Here is a 17,500-nt window from a genome sequence, read left to right as displayed (position 1 = left end):
GATTCGACCAAAACCTCTCAACTCCCCCTTTGCATTACCGTTGAATTCGTATCCATTGTTTCCTTCAAAACAGTAAAAGGAGGTTGGAAAATTTCCGGTTAACAGGTTTGGAAAAGAATTTTCACAGTCACGACGTTGATGAAGATATTAAGTATTTAGAAATTTCTATTTTCTAGTTTCGTATTTATAAACCTTTAAAAGGTCGCTCATGAATGACAGAGGCAAGGCACAGGGACAATGCCCTAATACAACAATACTCTGGAGACTGACCATATACTGCACACATATATACATTATGATCAGCCCGTGTCTCTACCCAAGCTAGGACCTGTGAGGGTCAGGTATATCTATCGGGTTCCCCAAACGGGGAATGAGAAAAACTATCGAGCTTGAGTGGGTCTCGAACTCCCGTCCAACGTATCACCAGCAACGGGCGTTTCTAATAAGATTCCTCAATATCAATCTTATCATTATACTTAATTGCCTCTAGATGATGAGAAGTTTTATTTTGATAAGTGCATTTTTCATAGATTAATTATGACTTGTTCAGAAATTGCTGGGCAATAGATTTAAAAGAGCATTGAATCACATAAAATTGCATTTCATAAAAAAAAAGGAAACTTTTTCTAAATTTATATTTTAAGATTTTTTTTCTGATCTATACCCCAATTGTGAGTGAAGGTTCTTTTCGAAAACAGAAAATGTTTTCTATATTTGAGAGAGAGAGAGAGAGAGAGAGACGAGAGAGAGAGAGAGAGATGAGAGAGAGACGAGAGAGAGAGAGAGAGAGATATCAAAGGTGTAAATTTCAGAGACCTATATTTTCTTACAGTTTGATTCTCATAACACAATTTATTATCTGTTTCCACCAGTTCTCTCAATTGTTAAATACTTCATAAAATCCTATAATATTTCTCACTCAAAAAACCCTTTTTTTTTTGCTACTCTGCTAAATCATTCTATCTTTCTCAGGAAACTTTTTTGCGCATCATTAGCTTTGGAATTCTCAGGATGTTCTTATCCATTGAATAGGAAGAGCTTCTTTCGATGGCAGTTGTCTCTTAGCGGAGTTATAATGACGTATTTTTCTGTGTGTATCTGTTCCGTATTACCGGAGATTAGGTTTGATGACGAAATACACAATAAAGAAATAAATTATGTAAACAATCATATATAAGTACACATACATGAGCATATGTAAGTTTTAAGTATAATATATATATATATATATATATATATATATATATATATATATATATATATATATATATATATATATATATATATATATATATATATATATATATATATATATATATATCAGTGATCAGAAACAATCTTTATTTTTGCATATATTCTGATAGACTTATTGTTTACTGAATATTTCTAGTATAAATGTTTTACAATAAAACACTAGGATACAATTTACATATGAAAACTAAGACTTTTACCTTACGGATGCCTCCCCAAATGTAAAATATTCATCAATTGGGTTTTTCATTTTGAAATTATCAATCATGTCACAACGTTAATTTCAAGTAAAAACCCTGTCAATAAAACTTACAAGAATCGCAATGTTTGAATTTCTTGAGAACCTACTTCAAGGTTGCCCTTTTTAATACGCCAAAAAGGAAGATTAAATGGAATAAGTATGTAACTCTAATTGTGGCGTGATGTCGCAAGAACAACCCCCACACACTGAATCACTCTAACAGACAGTTGTCTCTGCAACAAAAACTTTCCCCTTACTTTATCAACTGGACTCTTGGACAGAAGGAAAATAAAAACAAAACATACCCTTAATACTATATTTCTTAAAACTAAAACGCTCAACATAAATAATCCACAATCGAATTATCAACACTTGAATATATAATAACCGTATACCATTCAAATAAATCCTCCCCCCCAAAAAACCTAACAAACTTAAAATTAAACTTCACACTAACACCCAAATATATAGGCTTATATATTTATAAGGACAGACACTCGTCCAAATGAGTCAGAGTCTTAATTAATGGCACACTGACACAGCCGTCGACACACTGCAGAACTGTCTTTTACAGCACACAACCACAGCTTTATGGCTAGCAACACACTGTGCGGCAGTTTTCCGCAACTTCCTCCCTGATTGGGGTCCTGGATATCATCATCGTCATCATCATCATCATCAGCATCATGCGTAATCTTGATAAACAGGCCAGGTCATCAACAGTTGGGCAATTCAAAAGAGCAGTCTAAACAAAATCAGTCCCAGGCTAGGTCATCAACAATAAATCCACTTTCTAAATTTAGTCTCTCCAAAGGAGGAATGACGGTTCAGAAAATCAATCAACACTTCCACGCTGGTAAAATCAATTAAATAAGATAAATCCAGCATTCCCACACAACCGCCTCTAGCAGCAGTCAAATAAAAAACAGATTTTGAGCGAAGCGAAAAATCTATTTTTTGGGTGAGATAGCTATGACGTCCTGATGGAAGGTTCCTTCCGTAGCTTCCTGGGGTATATTTAACTACAGTGGATATTCCCAGAGAATTGAACTAAAGGTTATCACAGAATTCTAACTTCTGGTGCGAGTACCCTAAAGGTTTCCCTCTAGGATATCGTATATCAACAGGGGACGCATGTATTAACACGCCACATAGCTAACTACACCCCATATAGAGTTAACGCTTCGATATGGAAAGTGGCTGAGTAACTGAGGAGCCGTTCCACAGTTACTCTCATCCGTGGCTGCTTTTGGTACTCGAGACTTAAACAAACGGGCGCCATTGCTAAATGACGTCACGGCCGTCCTCATCCTGAGCTCAGCTTCTGCTAATCTCCATGATACAGCAGGTCAGGGAGGGGCCTGAAAGGCTGAACTAGAATAGACGGGAGGGTCCATCAGGACGTCATGGCTATCTCACCCAAAAATAGATTTTCGCTTCGCTCAAAATCTGTTTTTTTGGGCTCAAGCCATGATGTCCTGATGGAAGTGTAGCAGAGAATTAATGTATCGTGGAATTTTTCCCCTTTTCCAATCCAAGTGCCAAGGGCTTCAAACAGTATTATAGAACATGTCCTTACCAGAGATTTTATGATGAACTAGCTTCCTGACCCCCTGGCAGGGAAGTCCTGGTGGACAATAGGAACATCTCGAAGCGATCATTGAAGAGCTACTCACCCTGCGGAGAGTTTACGCTGGACTAGGAGACAGAACGAAGGTTAATATTTGGGTAGGAATATTATCAAGCATAGGTAAGTAAATAACATTTACTACTCCCCCTGGAGGAGAGATCGATCTGGTCTCGGAGACAGGACAAAGGTTAATATTCGAATAGGAATATTATCAAGGCATGAGTGAGCATATGACATATTTACTTATATTATTCTTCTCGTTCTTCAGGGAAAAGGGGTAAATGAAACTATAACAATCGTATATTTCTTAATAAAGAATAGGAGCGGAGGGAGACGCACATGGTAGAATATAGACATTTTATTTCTAAGATTGCAGATCATTATGGTAGTAATTACAATAATGAATATAGAGTTTATTTACAATAATAAAAGAATAATGTACATAGAAAATAAAGACTTTAATCTTGATTCTGAAAAAAAAATTTACTTTTTAGAAAAACAAGTTCCAGAGGAACGCTAGTCTTTTTCAAAGAAAACACATCATGCCCTAGGGCATGTGGCACTCATGTAAAGTCTATGACATTTCACCTTGGTAAGAACAGTCTATTAGAAACACTAAGTGTCCATTAAATCACTATGTATCACAAAAGGGTCAACATAGGCACCCATAGAGCTGAAGTCCCAAGTAACTCACTGTTCTATGCAGAATTAAACAGCAGGTTTCATAACACTACCTGCGGCTACCACGAAATGCTTTACTTCGTGCACCTGTTTTGCGTAGTGCTTGAAGAAAACGCGCGATGATTTCCAGCCTGTAAAGCTCTTGAGGCTTTCGAAACCCATACTCAGGAAGAAGTTCAGAGAAGAAGCGACTTTTCTAGGATCGTGACCTGCGGGTGTACTGTCAGGATCCGCTCTGCGAATGAAGTAGGTGATTTTCGCTCTTAGTTGTTTCAGTGACAGGTCGCTACCCGATGTTTCTCCTTTGAAGAGTTGTCCTCCACCGAAGTCTGAAGTTCTTCGAAGATAGACCTTAAGACTCTCCACTGGGCATAGAGAGACATCTTCCTTCAGGGGGCAGATTCTCCAAGGGCCCCATCTCTTGGTGGGTAGTTCATTCTTAGCGAGAAACGTTGGATCGGGGAAGAGGGTAAGCTTTCCTTTCTCTGTGAACAGGATATGACCCTCTTCTCTTGATAATGCCACTATTTCACTGACTCGGGCTCCCGAGGCGAGAGCAAAAAGGAAGATAACTTTTTGAGTCCAGTCTTTCAGAGGGCACAAATCGTTGTCCAGGCTAGAAGCAAAATGGAGCACCTTGGTGGGGGTGCTGGGCGTAGTCTAGCGCATGCCTTTGGCAGTTTATTGAAGATATCACTGGACAGATCAATCTGGAAGGCGTATAGGAGTGGTCTAGTCAAGGTCGGTTTGCAGGTGGAAATCGTGTTGGCCGCTAAGCCTTGTCCATGAAGATGAATGAAGAAGGATATACAAAAATCAATGGTGATTTCCGTAGGATTTTTTGCCTTGACAAAAGAGACCCACTTTCTCCAGGAAGATTCGTATTGCCGTCTAGTAGATTCAGTCTTGTATTCCTCGAGGAAGTCTAAGCTTTTTTTCGAGATCCCAAACTTTTTCTTTGCGGCTAAGGAGAGAAAATCATGAGATGAAGGTCCCTGACTTTCAGTGATAAAGCGAATACAGTCGATTTCTGTACTTGTTGAGAGAGAACTGGACCCGGTAGAGGAATCAGCGTGGGCTGGAGCTCTAGGACCAGGGGGTACCAATTGCTCCGGGGCCACTTGGGAGCCACTAGGGCCGCTGTCCCTTTGAAGGTTCTCAGTTTGGAGAGGACTTTTAGCAGTAGGTTGGGAGGTGGGAAGAGGTATATCCTGGACCATCTGTTCCAATCCAGTGACATGGCATCCACTGCTTCTGCCTTGGGGTCCTCGTACGGGGCCACATATCGAGGAAGTTAATTGTTGTCACTCGTCGCGAAGAGATCGATCTGAAGTTCCGGGACTTGGTGAGAGATGAAGGAGAATGACCTTGCCTCTAGAGACCATTCCGACTCTATTGGGCTTGTCCTCGATAGAGCGTTCGCCGTCACGTTGCGGAATCCTTGTAGGTGAACTGCAGACAGGTGCCCTTTCTTCCTTTCTGCCAAACGAAAGATCGGAAGAAGTACCTGATTTATCTTGGGCGATCTTGAGCCCTGACGATTGAGACATCTGACTACCACTGAGTTGTCCAGAGTCGGACAAATGTGGATCGAGGGAGGTGGGGAGAGTTTCTTCAGGGTGAGAAGAACCGCCATGGCGTCCAAGATGTTGATGTGAAACGTCTTGAATAGGGGAGACCATGTTCCTTGAACCTGTTGTTGGTGGGAGTTACCTCCCCAACCCTCCAGAGAAGCGTCCGTGTGGATGTTGATCGATGGAGGCGGGTGTTGAAGAGGGATGGACCTTTTCAGGGCCTTTGCTTCTGACCACGGCTTTAAGAGTAAGCGAAGTCTGTTTGGAAGCCGTCTCTTCTGGTCTCTTCGAGCGATGGATGCGAAAGATATCCAGACTCCCGCGGCATCCTTTAGCTGTGCACAAAGCACTGGGTTTGTCACAGAGGCGAACTGTAGAGAGCCGAGGACTTGTTCCTGCTGTCGTCTTGAGATCCGTTTGGATTTTAGAAGCCTTCTGACAGATCCTGCTATTTCCTTCCTTTTCTTCTGCGGGATGGAAAGGCGGATGGAAAGACTGAAGATCCCAATGGATTCCCAACCATTGGAACTTCTGAGCTGGAGAGAGGCGAGATTTCTCAGCGTTTATCTTGAAGCCCAGATGCTCTAGGAACTGGGTGACTTTGTTGCAGGCTCTCACACAATCTTCGGGCGATGTCGACCAGACTAACCAGTCGTCAAGGTAGGCCGTCACTTGGACGCCCTGAAGACGTAGCTATTGGACGATTGCGTCTGCCAGCTTGGTGAAGAGCCGTGGAGCCACGTTTAGCCCGAAGGGCATGGCCCTGAAGGCGTAACTTTTCCTTTGGAGTCGAAATCGTAGGTAGGAGGAAGCGTAATGATTCATTGGGATGTGCCAGTAGGCATCCGCCAGGTCTATGGAGACCGTGTAGGCCCTTTGAGGCAGAAGGGTCCTTATTTGTTGCAGAGTCAGCATCTTGAATTTGTTGTTCGCAATGAACTTGTTGAGAGGGGATAAGTCTAGAATGACTCTGAGTTTGTCGGAGTCTTTCTTGGGAACGCAAAAGAGTCTCCCTTGGAACCTGGTTGACTTTACCCTCCTGATTACCTTCTTGTTCAAGAGTTCCAGGACATATTCTTCCAGGAGGGGGGTTGGCTGTTGGAAGAATTGCTGGAAGGCTGGGGGTGGTTGAGTCCAGCTCCAGCCCAGTCCCTTCTTGACGATGCTATGTGCCCAGGGAAAGAAGGTCCAACGATCCTGGAATTGGCGGAGTCTTCCTCCCACCTGAAGCACATCATTGCTTCTGGTGTCCCGAGGGTTTGCCACCTAGGCCGCTAGCTCCCCTTCCTCCTCTACCTCGGGAGGGACGGCAAGAAGAATCTCTGCCCGAACCTCTGCTTGAGCCCCTACCTCTGGGACGAAAGGTAGTCGAGTGTTGCTCGTATGCAGAGGTGAAGACCGGCGACTGCGACACCACCGGTTGGGGGACCAACTGAAAGGTCTGTTGCGGCTGCGTAGCCACTTGGGGAGTAGAGGGACCCGGAAACTGTCGTCTCTGTTGACGTTGCTGGGGTCTGGGCTTTGAAGCTTTTCTCTTAGGCTGAGGGCCATCCTCCTGAGAGGACTTCCTCTTGCGGGACATGCCCCACTTATGGAGAAGGTTCCTATTCTCCGTAGCAGCTTTGTCCACTATCTCTTGCCCCTAGGTAGATGGGAAGAGATACTTGCCCCAGATATTGGAGGAAATCAGCCTCCGGGGTTCGTGTTTCACTGTTGCATTAGCGAACACGAATTCACGACAGGCTCTGCCAGCCCTAGTGAAGCTATATAGGTCCTTGGTTACAGTCGCCAGGTGCGACTTAGCGAGGACCATATAAAAGTCTGGGACTCTGGTATCCCCGGCCATGAGTTCGAGCTGTACCTGATGGGACAGCGAAGCGTCGAGTCTCTCCTTCATATCCTGTTCCCTACGAAGGAGGTAATCGTTCAGCCTTGGAAGGTCCTCATTGAATTGACGACTGGCTACATCAGGCTCCAGTTTTCCTACCGTTAAGGTCGACTGGATGTCTTTCCAGTGCCTATCATCAGAGGGAAGAGTAATGGAGAAGGGTCTGCACTCCTCCAGTGCAGGACAAGGTTTCCCTTCCTCCACTGCCTTTATGACCGCTGTGAAGGCCTTTTCGATGAAGGGGAAGGTCGCAGAATTTGGCGCAACGAAGGTTGGATGCTTTTTGCTAAGCGCCGGCATCTTGGAGTTAGTGAAACCTCTACTCTTCACTGCCTGAGCTAACATAGCTTGGGCCTTCGCGAGATCGAACACAATAACTTCTTTTGGTTCGGTCTCCTCCTTTGAGGCTGGTTCGGACCTGAGCCGGACGTAACAGTCCGGATAAGCCTCGAAATTTGGGAAGAACTCCACTTCTTCCAGCAAAATAGAGCCAACCCTTTCACTGATGTAAATCTTGCCAGTTGTAATTGGCATATGCTCGGCGTGTCTCCATGGGTTAGCTTCCGAGCAGGTTGGGAGGTCCTTAACCGAAATCCTTTTCGGTTGTTTGAAGCTGACGAGAGTCGTCTGGAATTGCTCCTGAGTCTCTCGCAGCTTCTTTTCCATGAGGGCTTCAAGCATCTTGAAGACCTCTTGAGTAGCCGATGGAAGAGGGTCCGGGGTGGCAGAAGTCGAAGGAACAGGTTCCTCGGACGGTGCAGGAGTTGCTGGGGGAGCAGGAGCGACCTCGGTCTCCGAATCAGGGTATTCCACCTGATCTTCCTCATAGTCGAGTTCCTCGCCTATGAGGTTCTTCTCCGTCTCTTCCGACACTTCCGACATACGTTCCACGTTGTCGGAATCAAGATGGCACTCACACATGGACTGTGCCATGACTACATCAGGTTCAACCACGATCTGGACGGTGGGGATCTGATTACGGGGGACCATTGAATCTTTTGATGCTTTTGGGAAAAGCAAGGCCCTCAAATCTTCGTTGGGGAGGTACGGTCCAATGGCGTTCTTCTGGAAGCCACGCACCCATTTGCGTAGCTTCTCCCTAGCAATGTCCCTTGCCTCCGCAGAAGGAGGATCGTCGAACGCCTGGACAAGAAGACTTTTGCAGACTGTACTGTTCTACGGGTCCCAATACTTCAAGTCACCTTTCTTGGCGGTGCAGGAGGCGTGGGTCCGGCACGCCTTGTGCCCGTAGAAGTCCGGGTACTTCACCCCGCAGAAGTTACTCTCACACTTCAGATACTCCTCCTGTAAAAGAAAGAGATCATGAGTACATGGAAGGCATAAGAATGACTTACATTACTCTAAAATTAAGGATAACTTAATCTAGAATTAAGAATAACTTAATTATAATAACATATTAATGCTTAAGATTAATGAGCGGGAAAGGAAGTAGATAGACACATACTTGTGAATCCCGCCCAGCCGGTTACCGTAATCTTATCCGTAGACAATTCCTTTGTACCCGAAGGTCAAAAAGAGGGAAATCCGTATGGATGAGCCAAGCTAGGCTTTCAACAGGAATTGTCCACAGAATGTAATAGGGTCTGAGACCACTCAGATCCCTGGGGGAGAGGGGAATTAGGATAAAACCCTTGTTAAATGTAGGTTCCGGCAATCGACTGCACTAAGATACAAAGAGTATGCTGGAATTATTGTAATGTGCAATCAAACAGCATAGCCACAATCTTGGATGGTAAGACAATACCTATATGGAAGTGGCCAAGCCATCTGGCTGCAGCATATTGACTGTCGGCATGTAGCCGGCAGCCAGGGAAGGGGTACATGTCCCTTAACGTCTCATGAGGGTGCCTGCAGACCGACGGGACACCGGAGGCCGGTCCTGCAGGGTGGAAGGCATCAAGGCAGACACACTGAGTATCTATAAGGATAATACCATAGTGGCGACCGCCGGCACAGCGGCGGGTTGTTGGCAGGGGGCGGCGGCTCCGGCAGCCGAAGGCTGACGGCATGGTGAGCCTTGGATCAATTCATAAGATAGATATGGATATGGTTGTATACCTAGATTGTCGACAATCAATGCCGGCATACGGGTGGCAGACTCCGAAAGTCGGCCAGCTGTTACTAGGTAAAATGAGTGGTGGGACGTCGGCAGTATGTAGACGGAAGGCGGCAGCCTCCGGCATACGGAAGGCTGACGTCTTAGAGGGGGGGAGGCATCTTATGAAAGAATGTCACCTGAGGTAGTGGCGGCTATCGCTGGCAGTAGCGACGGCAAGGTACCAGCACCAGGATAGAAAGAGAGAAAGGTAAGGAGGGATGGAAGGGGTAAGATCCTATACCCCTCCGGCATCCCTCCGGAGAGAGTGCACTCATGATAGGTGTGGATACTCTTAACATCCGGCGGCAGGGATCCGGCAGGTGGCCGGGTGCCTGTGGTAACCCAAGGGAGGGATAGAGGGCACTCAAAGAGGGGGAATCCCCCACCAGCAGGACAGCCACCAGCAACCACCCCCATAGAATGCTATGAAGGGTAAGTGTACCAGAGCGGCCAGCTAGCAGGAGAACAAGTTAGCCCTACCACTCCACCCAAGGGAGGAGTTGTAGGACTAAGGACAGAGGTTTGTAGGCAAGCCTACAGCAAAGGGATAGGTGGGGAGGGAGAAGAATGGGTCTTTCTAAAGAGGAGACTCTGCATGAGAACGGCCACCAAGGTAAAGGAGAACGCTCCCTAACCTAGGATTGGTAGCCCAGATCGAGAACGGTACTAATGTACCGTCTCAAACTATAATAAGACAGAGTCTACCCCCAGAGCTTAACCTAGAGTAGGAGGACTAACTCCTAGGCTAGGAAAGCCTGAAAGACACATCGCTAGTTGCAGGGAGAAAGGAGTAACCCAACCAGGTGCAACTGAGGAAGGGCAGGGCCCTTCCTAATATCTCAGGCACGACCCTAAGGGGGGGTCATTCCCTTAGGGTAGGCAGAGAAGCGATAAATACTCTGGTTGTAGACGAGATTCCCCTATATAGAAGGGAAAGCAAGTCTACCCAGAGGGAATGCCCGCAGGCAGGGGGAATAGGGAGCATATAAGGGTTCCTACATTAGGTTAGGAGGGGTTGATACACAATCAACACGGTCCCTTATATGGTCCCCGAAGGCGAAAACACTTACATCACAGTAAATAGTATGTTTAATAATGCCACAATCTTCATAACTTAACTTAGGAACACTGGTATATATCATGCATGAAAACAAGCACTAGGCTGTCAAGCCTAGGGGCTAAGCTAGCGATCTAGTATGGGGTCGAACAGCCACCGAGTCTGATGAGCGCTAAAACACGATATAAAGATTCCCTAGCTATGAAGACTAATTAACTAATAATATTAATTAGTTAAATAACCGGAGAAGGCTGTTCTGGCTAACTTAATAAAGCATGCAACATGAACAGCGGTGCCATAAAATGGCGCGTCCGGTATCGGCACAGCTCTGCCACAAAACACAATATTTTACGAAAAGTAGAAATTGCTTTACAGCTAGAGCTTATTTAAACAATACTGGGACCTGGTACTCAACTTTCCAGAAGAAAGCGAGGCTGAAAGTAGCGACATAACGGCGATGTAAGCTGATAAAGAAAGCACTTGGAAAAAATCCGACTTAGCAAAGAAGCTACAGACAAAAGGATGAGGACGGACGTGACGTCATTTAGCAATGGCGCCCGTTTGTTTACGTCTCGAGTACCTAAAGCAGCCACGGATGAGAGTAACTGTGGAATGGCTCCTCAGTTACTCAGCCACTTTCCATATTGAAGTGTTAACTCTATATGGGGTGTAGATAGCTATGTGGCGTGTTAATACATGCGTCCCCTGTTGATATACGATATCCTAGAGGGAAACCTTTCGGGTACTTGCACCAGAAGTTAGAATTCTATGATAACCTTTAGTTTAATTCTCTGGGAATATCCACTGTAGTTAAATATACCCTAGGAAGCTACAGAAAGGAACCTTACATCAGGACTTCATGGCTTGAACCCAAAAAAAGCATTCGCTCCGAAACATTTACCATTCTCCTAACCTAGCTAAAAGTAAACAAACAATCTCATTTATACCAACAATCTCTATCACAACAAATAATCGATACACTAACTACCCTCCCCCCTCTCTCTCTCTCTCTCTCTCTCTCTCTCACTCTCTCTCTCTCTCTCTCTCTCTCTCTCTCTCTCTCTCTCAGGATTTGGCAAACAAAAAATAAATAAAAATAAAACCAAAATTAATACTCCGCAAAATTACCTCATGCATGAAAAAGAGTGATGTGTTGAAATGAATTATATTTGTTTACCTTAAAATAGGCCTCAAATTACTATTCAGATACTTATAACATAGGGCGTCTAATGTTAACGTTTATCACTACTGGTTGTGACGGGCCGAGAGATGGTTGTGACTCAAAGACAGTATGAAAGCAACTGAGTAAATTTATTATAGAACACTCTCCTTTATATACAAAAGCCCAAAGCAACAAGAAATTTCATGTTAAAAAAACAGACACTGTTACAGAGGAGAAAAGCAGACATGTTTATTTTGGTTCTTTTTAGTGCGAGGGAAGAGCGAAGGTAAAGCATAATATATACACAAAATGAACTATGTACGATAGTGTGACACACGGTTGGTACATGGTCCTTTCGGTAATCCACCATCTAGCACTTTCGTTTGTAAAGTTTTAATTATACTACAAAACAAATCATGGTTGAGCTTCAGGTATTATTTAGTATAAATAATGGTTCACGTGCTATTTAAATTTGTAGGAAAATACGTGTAGGAACAAATAAAAGTTTCTTTCCCTAACAAATGATTCGCATCCTCTATCGGTTCTTCATATTTCCATCATTTGCTTTGAATGGATAGTTTTAGTAAATAAAAGTAATAGATTAGTCATCAAGTTGATAAACTATGAGATGCACAATGAAGAAAAAAAAAAGACTTTACTTATGAAACTGGCAGTTTCTTTCGCATCAGGATAAGCATTAAGAACATCGAAAGAATATCTTATGAAATGGTAAATAGCTGTTCATATATATGCTATATATGCAAATAAATTATTGAAATGAGAGGTCATATTGAGTTTTATTTTACTTCATTTGTTTTCAAAACCTTTTCGGAATTATTGGCTATTAAAAAAAAAAGCTATACTAACAGTTCTGATGTCAATTGTGCTTCGTTTTCTCTCAAGCATTTATCCACTTTATGTCGTAACATAAGAAATATGATAATGCCATATCAATTAAAATCTATGTGAAAGTACTCTAAAGGTCATGCAACATCAAAAGGATGTTCCGTTTTTCTCTTAACGGTAAATATTCGTTATGATTTAATGCCTTCTTAAAACAGCTCTTTTAGGTAATAGATTTTTGAATAATCATATATCCTGATTCCCACTTGTAGGACTGAATGTATTTAATAAAAAATAAGAGAATAATGTACAGGGTTACACGAGCTAAGTAAGAATCGTTCACATTTTGAAAAGCGAAAATCAAACTAAATTTTTTATTAATATGGTATTTATTGCAATTTACATACTAGATTTATGTAAAACATTTTTTTATATAAATAACCAATGAAAGTTTATATCCTAATTAAAAAACCCAATATTTCACTTATTTGGTTAGTAATTTCCAACTCCTTCGTACCAATCCAGCTTTGCCTGAAGTTCAGTCTGGTATTTCTTTTCAAACTTTTATATATCTCTCATAATATTTTCCAGTTAACCATTAATATTTTGAATATAAATTATCATTATCACACTTATCTTGCTACATAAGTATAATGAATTTTTATTGTATTATTATAGCTGAATGTATTCGTTTTTCATGAATAATGTGTTTTTTTTAGCATTCTGCTTATAAATACCATTAGATGGCCATATTAGGGGCTTTGTCGGAATGAAATACTGGACAAATCCGATTTTGAGGAACAAATGGGGAGTTATCATGTGATTTTCTTAGCCAATAGGATTCCAGAGACGTTCTGTTAGTATCCTCTCAGCCAATAAGAGGTCAGCAACACTCAGTACGGGTAAACTATCAATTAAAAGTTGTTTGGTCCCTAATTTGAGCAAAAGAGCCAAAGGTCAATTTATGAAATAATAAATAAAGTCCGTATTAAAAATATTTTCAAAAAAAGTAATTGTAAAGACTGATTAATGAGCATTTTATTTATCCATAATAGGATAGATGGAAAACGACTTAAATTCAGGCGATAATCATAACGATCTTTTGTCCGGTAATTTAAATATTTATAGGCAATTGTATAAGAGGATATAATTTCTTATATATTAGTGTTTTATCATACATTTAATGAGAATTTTCAAAGCTTTCCTAAGACAAATAAACGGCATTTTCACCTTTCTATCAGCAATATCATGCGCTGGATCATGGAAAAAAGAAAATATTGATATGAAAACAAAAGGGTGTTTCCAATGGTTTTAACAAGGTTGTATTAATTGCTGGAAGGATTACCCCAATTGAATTCCATCCAGGTGCGTATTCATATATAAACTGTCACTACCAACTCCTTTCTAATTTTCACTGTACACCTTCAAGAGGGGAATACATTGGTCGAAATGTAGTGATTTATTTTCTTTTCTTTTTTTGTCTTTTACGGGCCCTTTTGAAGGAACATGTTAAAATGTTTGATTACAGTTATAAGTAAGACATATCAGCCATTATGGAATACCTTCACTTTTCCCATATATTCAATTGCAATGTTGATGTCAAACATGTATTCAGACATAACAAACGACTAGTGCACGGACGGACATTACAGGAGGAAAAACCAGATATAGTTTCTTGAAGAGTGTCAGCAAGAACAATTTGTACCGAAAAATGTATGTCTTTTCAAATTGAACGTCAACATCGTACCCTTTCCTAATTCTTCCAGGACATTTTTGGTATAGTTCTAGCAGAAGAGAATGAAATTAAAAGAAGGTGGGAAACTTATTTTGAAGGAGTATTGAATGAGGAGAGCCCAAGAACAGTATTTGAAGATGGACTCCCAAACAAGGTAGTTACCATAGGAGTGACTAGAAGAGAAGTAGAATAAGCAGTAGAGAATATGAAAAATAGTAACGCTGCAGGACCGGATAATGTAGCAGTAGAAGTATGGAAGAGTCTTGAAGAGGAAGGCATAGGTATCTTGTGAAAACTGATGCAAATGATATTCAATCAGGAAAAGATGCCAGAGGAATGAAGAGGAAGCCGAATCATCCCCATCTATAAGGCGAAATGAGACATCCAGGAATGTTGCAACTACAGAGGCATAAAGTTGATAAGCCATACTATGATGATATGGGAGAAGATCATTGAGAAGAGACTCAGAGATGAAACAACAATTGGTGAGGAACACTTTGGATTCATGCCTGGAAGAGGGACTGTAGATGCATTATTTGCTTTGAGGAAGATGACAGAAAAACATCGGGAGAAACAGAAAGGATTGCTTATGGTCTTTATTGACCTGAAGAAGGCATACGATCGAGTACCACGTCAGGAGCTGTGGAGATGTATGAGAGAAAAGGGAGTCCCTGAGAAATAGGTAAGAATCACCCAAGATATGTATGAGAGGGCAGAAAGTTTCCCAGTAAATGTGGGATTACATCAAGGGTCTGCATTGAGCCCTTACCTATTTGATCTGGTCATGGCTGTAGTAACACAAGGTATTTGAGATCAGTATCCATGGTGTATCTTTTTTGCTGATGATGTTATACTGTTTAGCCCTAGGCAAGAGGTAGTAGAAGAGAAACTGGAGGAGTGGAGAAGAGAAATGGAAAATAGGTGATTGAAGATCAGCAGGAAAAAGACAGAGTATTTGATATTGAAAAATGGTGAGAATGGGGAAGTTAGTTTACAAGGAGAGAGATTGAAAGGAGTTGAAAAATTCAAGTATTTAGGATCAACAGTTGCAGAGGATGGTGATCTGGAGGCAGAAATAAACCACAGAATACAAGCAGGATGGAAGAATTAGAAAAAAAAAGTGTGTGGAGTGCTGTGCGACAGGAAAATAGGGGTTAAGTTGAAAGGTAAAGTACACAGTACAGTTGTGAGACCGGCAATAATGTATGGACCGGAGAGGTGGGCATTGAAGAAGATAGATGAGAAGAAGCTGGATGTGGTAGAGATGAGAATGTTGAGATGGATGTGTGGGGTAACAAGTAGAGATAAGATACGGACTGAGGTAATTAAGGGTACCACAGGAGTTAGAGAACTATCAGATAAGATCCAAGAAAGTAGACTGAGGTGGTATGGTCATGTCATGATAGGAGATGAACAGTATATTGGGAGGAGAGTGATGGAAATGGAGGTACAGGTATCGAGAAGAAGAAGGAGACTAAAGCGAAGGTGGATGGACTGTTTCAAGGATAATCTTCGATCAAAGGATTTAACCGGTGATGAAGTGTGGGACAGAGGTAGATGGAAAACGCTGGCCAGAAACCTCGACCCCACATAAAAGTGGGAAAAGATGCAGATAAAGAAGAAGAAGAGTTGTGACATTAAGAACATATATCATTCAGTTGGTAGTGAAGTCTTGGGACAAACTTTTACAATGAGAAAGCCATGGATATTGAATGATACTTGGGATACTATAAAAAGGAGACAAAGACAGAAATTAAATTGTTGAAAGTTTTCGAAGAAGTAATGATAATTAGAAGGTCGAGCATGCTAAGTATTCCATTATTGACAGCGAGGTCCAAAGAAAAGCCAGGAATGACTGGGGAGAGTCTTTAGACAGTAAAGCAGATGAGGCCAACAAAGCTATGAATTCAGGAAGTGGCTATGGTGTGAGAATTGCTCATAGAATTATTAATGAAATGTCAACTAGGCCAAAGAAGAAAAAGCATATACCCATCAAAAAGAGAGATGGCTCTGTTATAGCACCAAAAGATGAAAAAAAGACACCGTGGATGGAACAATTTGGTGAAGTTATGAATAGGACATAAGGGAATAATTTGATTGATATACCTGAAGCTGATGAAGACCTTAATGTGCCCATGAATGAATCTAGTGTGTTTGAAGTCGAAGCTATCCTAAACAAACTAAAGAGATGGAAAGCCCCTGGATATGATGGGATAACTGCCAAGATGATACTTGCCGAAAATGAAGTGACTCCCAGACTACTTTACAAGATTATGTGGCATGAAGAGACAAAACCTGATGAATGGGAGTTATGAGTGTTGGTGAAAATAGTTAAAAAGTGAGACCAGACTGATTGCAATAATTACAGGAATAACACTTACGTCAGTTGTTATGAAAATATAAAGTATTCTTATTCCTAAGAGACTGGAGAGAAAGATTGATAAAAAGCTGAGAGATGAACAAGCAGGATTTAAAAAAGGTAGAAGTTACACTTACCAAATTTTCATTTTGAGACATATTGTACAGCAATGTATAGAATGTAGAAATCCCCTTTTGATGGTATTTGTGGACTATGAAAAAGCCTTTGATAGTGTGCATAGGCAAATTTTGTGGAGAATCCTGGGGTTTTTTTTATGGAATTCCTCTTGAATATGTAAATTTCTTTAAGTCTGTTCATGAGTATAGCAAGTGCAAAGTTAATGTTAATGGAATCTTATCAAGCGAATTTCCAGTGAACAGCGGAGTACTCCAAGGGAATGTGTTTACACCTATGTTGTTTATCCTCCTCATGGACTTTGTACTGTGTAAAACAGTCAGTTGGTGGAGAAGGATTGGACTGGTTTAGATATAGGAATTTAGCAGACCTATAGTATGCTGATGATGCTTTTCTTTCTTAGCAGAACACCACAGGATTTGCAATTCCTGCTTACCAGAAATCATGAGATATCACACGAGGTGGGGCTAACGATAAATAGAAGAAAGACAGAGATGATGAGAACGGAATACGCAATGGAAGATGAAATATCATTGGAAGGAGAAAGAATTAATGAGGTAGAATCATTTAAGGATTTAGGAACAATAATTTCAAACACAGGGTCTTTAGAATTACAGTTTAGTGAAAGATTAAAAAAAGCAAATCAGGCAATTACTAGGTTAAGTAAAATTTGGAAATCAAATCACATAAAATTTCATATAAAAATCAGACTATATGTCAGTTTAGTGGGATCGGTGTTAGTTTATGGACATGAGTCATTGGATGACACTGAAACAATCTCCAATAGATTTAGTAGATTTGAAAATAAAGCCCTCAGAAGGATAT

At 41.6% G+C, this 17,500-nt stretch overlaps 1 protein-coding gene across 1 annotated transcript in view; it reads right to left on the bottom strand.

Annotated features, from left to right (window-relative positions):
* Positions 1-17,500, bottom strand: part of LOC137622442 (rho GTPase-activating protein gacV-like) — a 28,459-nt gene that overhangs the window by 4,955 nt on the left and 6,004 nt on the right. The window contains exons 3-4 of the mRNA XM_068353050.1: positions 8,788-8,887; positions 8,183-8,330 (exon numbers count right to left, since the gene is read on the bottom strand). Coding sequence (XP_068209151.1) covers positions 8,183-8,330; positions 8,788-8,887 — 248 coding nt within the window. The remainder of the gene's footprint in view (positions 1-8,182; positions 8,331-8,787; positions 8,888-17,500) is intronic.

Source organism: Palaemon carinicauda, chromosome 29, assembly GCF_036898095.1.
Source record: "Palaemon carinicauda isolate YSFRI2023 chromosome 29, ASM3689809v2, whole genome shotgun sequence".
Taxonomy (NCBI): Eukaryota; Metazoa; Arthropoda; class Malacostraca; order Decapoda; family Palaemonidae; genus Palaemon; species Palaemon carinicauda.
This window is presented reverse-complemented; position numbering and strand designations above follow the sequence as displayed.